Genomic DNA, 10,263 nt, shown 5'->3' on the forward strand with positions numbered 1-10,263 from the left:
CGCGGCCCGGGGGTGGCGGGGACCGACAGGGAGCTGGGACTCGCGCCTGCGTGGTGGGGATGACGCGTCTGGGTCTCCGGGGCCGCGGGAGGGCTGACAGGGTGCTGTGGGGAGGAGGCTTCTTGGCCACCTTTTCCCCCTCCAAGTCCCGCACGTGTCGCGTTGCATGTCACCCAGGGGTCCTGTCAACTCTATCCCAGCTGTTGTCTGGTCCTTAGCAATGCTTCATTGTGAACCTGTAAGTTTTCGTGTCCTGGTTCGCCCGCAGATCAGCCGCAAGAACATCCAACTGTAGTGGCTTCACTCACCCAAAGTCAAGTTTCCTGCACCTTGACAACTTTTCAGGGTTAGCCATTAGATAGAGCGGAGGTGCGTGGAACCCCATTTTACTCTTGGTTATCTCCGAGGTGGTGCGTGGCTTAGAAATACCGTCTCTGCAGTTGTTTAGCTTGACCTGTTTAAGGGCCCCCGGCAGTGGGATCGTGATCTATCCCTGGTGCATGAGCCTGCCTTTTGGAGCCCAGTGCCTATAGTGGGACACCTTACACAGCCTTGATTCAGGGAGGAGGGGCTTAGACCTGCCTCAACTGAATGTACCAGGCTCTGCTGACTCTCAATGGGAGTCCTTGCCTTGGAGGAGGTGGGAATGGGGGGTGGGTCGGAGGGGAAGGCTGGAGGGGGGCGGGAGGAGGGAGGAGAGGGGCAACTGTGGTTGATATGTAAAATGAACAGAAAATTTCTTAATAATAATAAAAAGAAAAAAAGAAATACCGTCCCTGTGTGCAAGTCCATGTACACTAATTACTGATTTAATGTAACAGTGGGGACTCTGAGGACGGTCAGTACTTTGAATAGGCTCCAGCAGGGAACAGGAATTCCCCAATTTTAGGGGAATGTTGTGCACTTACAGTTTTTAAAAAGGAAGAAACAGAAAGACCTTTAAAGATAAGTGACACTGTGTTTGAGCTTTGCTCGGGCCCTTCACCTTGTCATCACTAGTCATGCAGTTTTACAAGCCTAATAGTGCATACAAATGAGCAGAGTTGAGGGTCAGATCACCCTCCTACAAGTATGCACCTCTGAAAGGCACTTGCAAGATCCAAACACAGCTGGAAATCGGGAGTGGATTTCTGAGCAATGGGATTAAGAATCTCACTTCTGTATGCTTCCTGTCTTAATTCTCTCACACTTAAAATTAGTGCTAAGAAACAAGTTTAAAGATTGCTGTAAAACTAATACCTGCAGGTTACCTGCCTCATTAACAGTATCCCCTTCTCCCCTTTGTGGTTTTTCAGTCTCACTGTTAGGGCTGCAGCCGATGACCTGAGGTGATGAGAAGGTTTCTGTTGCTGTATGCTACACAGCGAGGACAGGCAAAGGCCATAGCAGAGGAAATAAGTGAGCAGGCTGTGTCGCATGGGTTTTCTGCAGATCTTCACTGTATTAGCGAGTCGGAAAAGGTAAGGGCAGCTGTTGCTGCGGGTTTTCCTGCACCTTGTGCTATGAAATGGTTGCTTGTGAAATGAAGCTCTATATCCATCCCTCTCCACTTTTTTTGTTATTACGGGGGCTCACCCAAGCCAGCCTTGAACTCACACTGTAGCCCAGGCAAAACTTGAACTTGAGATCATCCTGCCAACTCGTTGAGATTAAATGTAGAGGTGTATATTTGAATTAGGTTAAAAAAAATCTTAGAAACTGAAACAGATACTGTCTACCTGTAAACGGTAACAGTGATGTGTGCTTCATTTATCTCAGACAGCTGTGAGAACAAATATGATGTTTTTGTATGACTTCTTGCACAGTTGTGTTTTTTCATCCTATAAAATCGGTGTCCCTTCGGATTCCCTATAAAGTCCTTGTAGTTCATTGTAGAGTTCCTCCAAATGAAAGGCCATTGGGCTTCCTCCATGAACTGGAATTTACAGGAGTGGCTTTGGGATCCAGTAAGCCTGCTCAAGTCGGGGACTGCTAGTCTGTGTAGTTACAGTTTCTCTGAGAAGTCCCTGCATTAGCCAGAGTTGGTAAGCATTTGACCATTCTGTGCCCTGTTCTCAGTCTGAAGGATCCAGAATATAGTGTTCACAGTAGTTCACATGATAAGACATTATACAGCTAAATGCTTGAGCTGGCTCCTAGCCCTCAGATTGACTTCAGTACCTCAGAAGCTATCTGAACAGTGTTCTCTCTCTCCAGTTCAGTCTCCCCTGGCCTTTCACAAACCACAGTTTCAGAAGGCTAGACCATCTGAGGCATGGTGAATTACAAATTATGCTTATCAAAGGGGACATCCCCTTTATGCACCTCAGCTGTAGCTGAGCTTCCAAGGTCACCACCAGTCAGACAGCCCTGTCACTCAGCAGTAACTCAAAGTAAACATACCACGATGCTCGTGCTGGACTGTACCCTGAATCTGTAATAACAGGCAAATGTTGTCATATAAGTAGCCCCTGCCGGGCGGTGGTGGCACACACCTTTAATCCCAGCACTCGGGAGGCAGAGCCAGGCGGATCTCTGTGAGTTCGAGGCCAGCCTGGACTACCAAGTGAGTTCCAGGAAAGGCGCAAGGCTACACAGAGAAACCCTGTCTCGGAAAAAAAAAAAAAAAAAAGTAGCCCCTATTGGGCCTTACGGTTGACAGCACTAGCTGGGTTGGCATCCATTTGGCTCAAAGGTGAATGGCGGTTTTTCTTTTAGTGCCATTTGAACTGGGCTGTTTGCTCCCCTGGCTGAGCAGTTTCTCTAGTTGAGCATGATCTATGTGGAAAGGAGAGCCCTCTGTTCCCTACTTCATAGTAGTCCTGTTCATACTGCCTTGTGAGCATTCAACAGCCTGGTAGAAAGTCATCCCAAGTCCTTAGCCATAGGCATGGAAAAGAAAGTGCAGGCTGGTTATAGCTGAGTGGTAGGCTCTGCGTTAAATCAGGAGCCACAAAAAAGTAAAATAGGGTTGGGGGTGTAGTTCACTTCATAGAATGCTTCCTAGCATGCACAAAGTCTTGGTTTTGATCCTTAGCCCTGCATATCATCTGGGTGTAGTGGCATACACCTATAGTTCAGTAGGTACATAGAACCAGGAGGATCAGAAGTTCAAAATCAGCCTTGGATATATAGTGATTTTAAGGCCAGCCTAAAATGAATGAGACTCTTGTCAAAAAAAATGTACAGTGCATTCTTTGAACCTAAACTAGGTTATGTTCATGAGCAGTAGAAAAAGAAACTTAGCAAGAATTAGCATGGACCATATCTATTTGCCTTTCATTGTATTCCAAATATGAAGGAAATGGGTTGGTTTTGACAGGCAGCTGATAGCAAAGGGCAGCACTTAATTTTTGCCTTTAAAATAATCCTCTGTTCATCTGTGGACCATTGCCTCTGTTTCATTTGTAATACACATGACTGTGTTCAGATTTGATGAAGATTCCAGAGCTGCGCCTTGCACTGCAGTCTGTCTTCACTGGGATATCCTGTGTTGCTCCTGTTCTGCATTTTTTAAAAGGTTTGTTTGTTGAGGCAGGGCTCACTGTGTAGCATTGGCTCACCTGGAGGTCACCAGGTAGATCAGCCTGAACTGGAATTCATAGAGAGCCGCCTGCCTCTGCCTCTTAAATAATGGAACTAAAGGTGTGTACTACCACACCTGGCCCTGTTCTGACTTAACCCTGGTACTCAGTGTCTGTCCTCTTTGCTTCTGACTCACCTCGACCCCATAAAACCCCTTTGCTCTTTTTACTTTCATATACATGCATACACACACACACACACACACACACACACACACACACACACACACACACATTCTCGTACTGATTTTCCTGCCTTGCTTCTCTTGCTTCTTGCCTGTCCTCCTGATGAGCCTGTTTGCTCTCACGTTTTCCTAACTAAAGAATCAATGGCAGTATGGGGGGAACCCCAGACCTTTTCTTAGTGGAGCACATAGAGGAAAGATGTGTTCAACTCTGCTAGCCTCCTGGGGAACATCAGCAAAAATGAACTAAAAAGGCAGTGTTCTTTGCACCTGGTCACAGGACTAGTCACCAGTGTTTGTTACAATAACTTGACAAGAAGGAAATTAAAAGAAGCGTGCAAGACAGGAAACGGGGCTGATGGCTTCCGTTTGCTTTGTCTTGCTCTTGCTGATGTGTTAATTCACAAATTTATGCAATCCTCCGTCCTGATTTGCTCTCCTTGTTTCGTAGTATGATCTAAAAACTGAAACTGCTCCTCTGGTAATGGTTGTATCCACCACGGGTACTGGAGATCCCCCCGACACAGCCCTCAAGTTTGTGAAAGAAATACGTGACAAGACACTACCCACAGACTTCTTTGCTCACCTGCGGTATGGATTATTGGGTAATGGACTATGCTTTGTTTTTAATATATGCAGTTATTGCTTTGATATATGAATTTATCTTTCCAAATCATGAAATATAATGTCTTATTTTTACATAAATATATCTACATAAAATATAGACATGTCAATGATTGTCCAGTTTATATTCCAAAGCAATGCTCTGGTCCTCCCTTCCTCCTGTCCTCGGTGTATCTGGATATCAAGTCCAGGGCCTTACATCCTAGGGGAGCACTTTACACTCAGCTACACCCTCAGCACTCTGCAGAAGCTCTCAAGTATCCAGGGAACATTTTCAGAATATTAGTGTCCAGGCCTCACTTCAAACCTACTAAAACAGAATTCTTGAATATTTAATTGTTTAAGATAATAGCAGATCACTAAAACAAAGTTATGTTTCCCTAAGAACATAACTTGAGAATTGTGGTTTTCAGTCCTAGTCCATTGGAACCAGCTGGGGAGTCTTAATAATTCCTTTATATTCAGTTGGTATGCTAGCAGTGACTCTGATATTCAGAGGTGGGACTCTTGTCCACAGTAATAGCTCTTTGCCGATGGTCATTTCCGTGATCACATGTTAAGAAAATGGCCTAGGGCTTTATAAAGCATAACTCAAACAGGTTATGGTGAGGATCAGAAGGGCCAGCATGGGGCCAACAAGATGGCTCAGCAGGTAAAGCAGCTTGCCACCAAGCGTGATGGCCTGATTTCAGTCTTCAAGACCCACATGACAGCATCCTGCAAGTTACCTTCTAACCTTCACATTATACCATGGTATGTACACGTGCATGCGTGCGTGAGTGCGTGTGTGTGCAAAATAAATTTTAAAAATAGAAGGGCCAGCATAGAAACTGACGTGAAAGAGACAGTGTGGGTCCCTATTCCTGGCCTGTGGTCTGTGTGATTCATCTCTGAAGAATATACTTGGGAGAGTGTCTAGCACCTTTAGCCTATGCTGCTTAGATAGTCCATTCTAACCCCGGCTGCCATCTGGTATGTGCTGCATGTGTTTGAGAAAAGATGTAAGCAGTGCTTCAGATTTTCTTGAAGTTTTTCTACAAGGATCGTACCGAAGCCTAATCCAGCCACTCTAGTCAGTGTTGGGCTGGGCCCATATGTGGACCCATCACATGCTCATTCAGTTACAGGGAGGAGACATGGGGATAGTTAAACTGAGAATTCAAGTTTCAGTTTTGAAATTTCAAGCAGATGCGAAGCATTAGCTTTCTCAGCATTTGAGGCTGGGCCAGTTCTTTAAATTGCATGACAGAAACATGAACAGCCTCTGCTTGTCTTGCCGGTGCACCTGGGTGTGCAGGTAGACAAATACTGTTGGGCAGATAGGTATTTGAGGCTTTGTGGGTTACATGGTCTCTCATGGCTGCTGAGCATGGCTGTTATAGATTCAAAACCATCATGCCATGTCAGCAAACAGATGCGCTGTGTTCCAGAGAAGCCTTTCGTACAAACATGTCGGTGGTCCTTGGCCATGGTGTTCAGGGTTGGCAAAGTGTGAAGTACATACTGGGTTTCAAAGCCAGCTTGACCTGTGTCTGCAGACCCCTGCGTTGTTACATTAACTCATGGAGACAGAAATGTCAAGTATGTGTATTTCTTTGGCCAGTAGCCAGTATTTGTTTTGTTACTACCTGGTGATTTCATGGTGTACAGCGGAGGAATATTGCGTACTTAGCATTGTTGAAAAAATAAGGAAGTGTGGATATATACATTATTTCTTGCTGTGTATGTAAGAGTATGGGATAGTTTTTAGACATTTTATTTTTCCATCTGTTACATCTTTGAGCTTTTGTACGCACTGAGTATCTCTTTGGGTTCTCTAGGTTTGGGTGACTCAGAATACACATACTTCTGCAATGGAGGGAAGATAATTGATAAACGACTTCAGGAGCTTGGAGCCCAGCGTTTCTATGACACTGGACATGCCGACGACTGTGTAGGGTAAGGGCAGCACATGTTTTCAGTTAACGCTTACCGTGGTGGAAGTTGTGAGCCAATAAGAGATGTTTGGCTTGGCTTAGCATGGTCAGTCATCTGAGTTCTTTATAAGCTCAGCATTTGGCCAGAACCCGGGTCAGATGACTGGAGCATGATGGGCCTGTGTTGTCATGACCACCCCCACCCCCAGTATCTATTAATGGAAAGAGGAGCATCCAGCACTGTGACCTGCGTCACAGTGTGGACGTATTTGTAAGAGTGAGCGTTTCTGGCAGCATTGGTGTTGCCTGTATGTCTTCTCTCCGCCCTGCACACAGGGCCCTGTTAGCGTGTCCTCTGGTGGAAGGAGCCCTCAGGCCCAGCCTCACTGACCACGGCATGTCTTGGCTGTCTCTTGCCGTTTTAATGGCGTGCACTATTACACTTTTTCATCTTAGTTTTTGTAGCTCAGTATTTGAGGCTGTGCACAGCCTTCCACATCCTCGTTCTCCATGAGGATGTTCATCATTGTTCAACAATGTTGAACATGTTCAACATGTTCTCCAGGAGTTCATCATTGTCCTGCCACAGTCTACTGTTTAGCCTTTAACTATCGTTATTGTAGCCAGACCATAGTACACATGTTTGTTTTGTTTTTGTGTTTGTTTTCAATTAGGTAAAAATACTGAATGAATTTCCAGTCAGTGTGTTAGTAAATAACCTGCTTATGAAATAATGACATCAGCAATGCCCTGCTCTTCTCATTCTTCCTTTTCTGAGTGTGGCAGGGACTCCTCATGCTTCCTCTCCTCCTGCATGGTGCCCGAGCTTGCCATGATTTCCTTCAGCTGCAGTGCTGGGAAAGGTTCCTGTCTCTGGTGCATGTTTTTCCTACTTTGACCAAGTTCTGACATTTTCCATGTTACCTACTCACTCTGTGGCTTTATTTTGAACTATTTCTTTGTGAGCTATGTTTAATTGTAGGATAATGCTTGTATCAATCTAACAGGCTCATTTCCTGTGCTACTGCACATAGATCTCTTAGAAGGGTTCTGGGTTATTTATTTGATCAAGTATTAAAATTTCTGAGTATGTTTCAGCAGTTTGTACATCTAAAATGTTCAGCCTAACTGCTTTATGTGTCCAGAGTAAAGGTGCCTTGCCGAAGACGTTCTTGTCTGAAGTCCCTCCACGCTGAAGTTGAGAATGCACTTGCACTTACATGTCTGGGTTGAAAACATCCATCCCCACTTGACCAAAATCTTGGTCACTCATCTTTCTGTGCCCGAGATAGGAAATAGCAGGATGCACTGTGAAGGTTCAGGCATAGTCAGACAGGGATGCTCATGGCCTAGGACCATGCCTCTTCACAGTGGGCTCTGAGTCAGCGCCCTTCACAATTACCGGTCATGTTGTCTTACTCTTTCTCAGTTACAAGAGTGATGCTTTACATGTAACTTACCGTTGAACTTGCTTGCGTGAAGACTTTCCAGGATAAATGCAGTCTATAGTACATGAACTCCTAATGAGCACAGTGGACCTACACTCTGAGTCCTAAGAAGACAGAGGTCTGAGAGGACCCTCCTAGTCACCTGTTGCAGTGGTTAGGATTTGACACTGCCTTTCAGTTGAGATGAAAAGTGACCGTTTGATTTTCTTCAGTGGTCTGTCTGTCTTACCCGTGCCCTCTCTTGAGCTGCTGCTGCTGCTGGTCTGGCAGGAACATTGTGACTGTGTTGTGCTTGTTAGTCCTAACTGGAATTCTGCAAGTTAGGAATGAATGAATGGTTAAAGAAGGAAGGAAGGAAGGAAGGAAGGAAGGAAGGAAGGAAGGAAGGAAGGAAGGAAGGAAGGAAAGAAAGAAGGAAGGAAGGAAGGAAATTATTTCCCTGAGATTAGCCTTTCTAGAAATCTCAAAAAAATATTAGATAGATAGATAGATAGATAGATAGAGTAATTAATTAAAACATTTTAAAAGACACATTCATAGATTGGTAGATAGGGAAGGGAGCTTATTTAGTCAGACATTAAGTTTTAATTGAGAATGATTTATTGATGATATCTATAGAAGAAAAATGAATAAATTCAATAGACAGAATGAGGTGGTGCCTTCTACTGATACAGTGACCATTTGTAACACGAGTGTTGCTAAGATCTGTTAGTGTCACCAGGTTTGAACAGACCTGTAAAATGTTAGTTCCCTAAAGATGGCCAGCTATGAGGGTAATTAGATTCCCATTATCAGGGAAAAATAGCTTCATATCTCAGCTCATTTGCTCTGTGTGTGTGTGTTCAGTTGTACAGTGCTAATCAACACAATGCTGTGCTTTTGAAAATTAATTATTTGTGTTTTTTTGAATAGTCTATTTAGTGCATCTAACAGTACATATAGTACTCTGCTGAGTGAACGGACTACTGTTCTTTCATTGTTGTGCTCAAATGAACACCTTAGCGTTTGGTTTTTCCTTTCATTGCACACCAGTCTAGAGCTCGTGGTGGAGCCGTGGGTTGCTGGACTCTGGGCTGCCCTCACAAAGCACTTTAAGTCACTCGGAGGACAAGAAGAAATGAGTGACGCGCTCCCACGGGCACCAGCCGCCCCCTTGAACACCGCTGGGGAGCCGGAATTGTCACACATCCAGTCACAAGTTGAACTTCTGAGAGTAGAGGATGTGGGGAAAAGGGATGCTGAGGTTTGGGAACAAAATGAAACAAACAGGAGTCAGACGGGAGATGTGATTGAAGACCTTCAGTCCTCGCTCGTCCGCTCAGTTCCTCCACTCTCACAAGCCTCTCTGAGTATTCCTGCTCTGCCCCCTGGATATTTGGAGGTCCATCTTCAGGAGTCTCTGGGCCAGGTGAGAGATGACTTCACGCTCTGTGCTTCATAATGTGAGTGCTGGCTGTGCTTGTTCGTCACATGGGGACCAAGTGCAGCATCTCCAGCTGTAACTGCAGTTCCTGCAGCATCTCCAGCTGTAACTGCAGTTCCTGCAGCTTCTCCAGCTGTAACTGCAGTTCCTGCAGCAGCTGCGCCTGTTATGCTGTGCAGTACCTGCAGCTGTGTTAGTGGGAATGCTCACCAGAGGCCCCCAAAGAAGACATCACTTACCCTCTGACCCCTCCAGAAAAGCAGTGTCCATCTCTGTGTTCCGAGTGGCCTGATGTGCAGAAGTCCTTTCTCCGTCTCTGACGTAGCCTTTCACAGTACCGCTCTGTCTTCACTCTCAGTGGCTGAGCCCTCAGCCTGCTCACACCCTCTCGGGAGCTCTGAGTTCGTCCAGCCCCGTGGCACAGAACCTCAGCACCCCATCCCGTCCACACTCCCCCAGCTCTTGTTGTTGGACTCCCCCACTCTGCACTTTGTGGTCTGTGCTGCACCTCTGTCTTCCATCTTCACAGTGGGAGGGTCTCCTCACGCGGATGGGTGGCCAGCTCAGACCCCCGTCTCAGCAGCCTGCTTAGAGTACTCTAGTACTAAATGTCACTGGTCCCCAGGAGTCAGACTGTGAGATGTTCTTCTTGGCAGTTGTGTGGGGCTAGAGGGGTGAGAGCAGGATTAAACATTAAGAGAAACGGAGCTGTGGTACATTCTCAGCAGAGGCCTGAGGGGACTGGTTCTTAGTGGTTGTCTAGAATTGGGACACAGGCTGGTTTATAGTCACAGTCCCTGGATTTGGGCTGCACTGAAAGGGGAGGTAGCTGAGGTAGGGTGTGACCTCGAAATGCTGAGCGCTTCCTACAGAGCTAGCTGAGGGCTGAGCTATGGTGGTGGCGGTTCTTCTGAGGGTTACATTCTAGATCCTCCCACTGGGGCTCCAGCATCCAGCTCTGACTTGCCCCCAGCTTTCCCATATGGCCAGTTGCCCAAAGTTAGTTGGCTTTCATTTGTTAAAATGTTTTCTATTTGCAAATATAATAAAATCAAGTTAGAGGAATTAGAAGATATCACAAAATATTAGGTTTCTGTGTAATTT

General features: G+C 45.7%; 1 protein-coding gene across 1 annotated transcript in view; it reads left to right on the forward strand.

Annotated features, from left to right (window-relative positions):
• Positions 1 to 1,300: 1,300 nt before the first annotated feature.
• Positions 1,301 to 10,263, forward strand: part of Mtrr (5-methyltetrahydrofolate-homocysteine methyltransferase reductase) — a 20,487-nt gene continuing 11,524 nt past the window's right edge. The window contains exons 1-4 of the mRNA XM_059276593.1: positions 1,301 to 1,460; positions 4,200 to 4,353; positions 6,193 to 6,310; positions 8,769 to 9,144. Of these exons, the coding sequence (XP_059132576.1) occupies positions 1,332 to 1,460; positions 4,200 to 4,353; positions 6,193 to 6,310; positions 8,769 to 9,144 (777 nt within the window). The 5' untranslated portion in view covers positions 1,301 to 1,331. The remainder of the gene's footprint in view (positions 1,461 to 4,199; positions 4,354 to 6,192; positions 6,311 to 8,768; positions 9,145 to 10,263) is intronic.

This window comes from Peromyscus eremicus, chromosome 11, assembly GCF_949786415.1.
Source record: "Peromyscus eremicus chromosome 11, PerEre_H2_v1, whole genome shotgun sequence".
Taxonomy (NCBI): Eukaryota; Metazoa; Chordata; class Mammalia; order Rodentia; family Cricetidae; genus Peromyscus; species Peromyscus eremicus.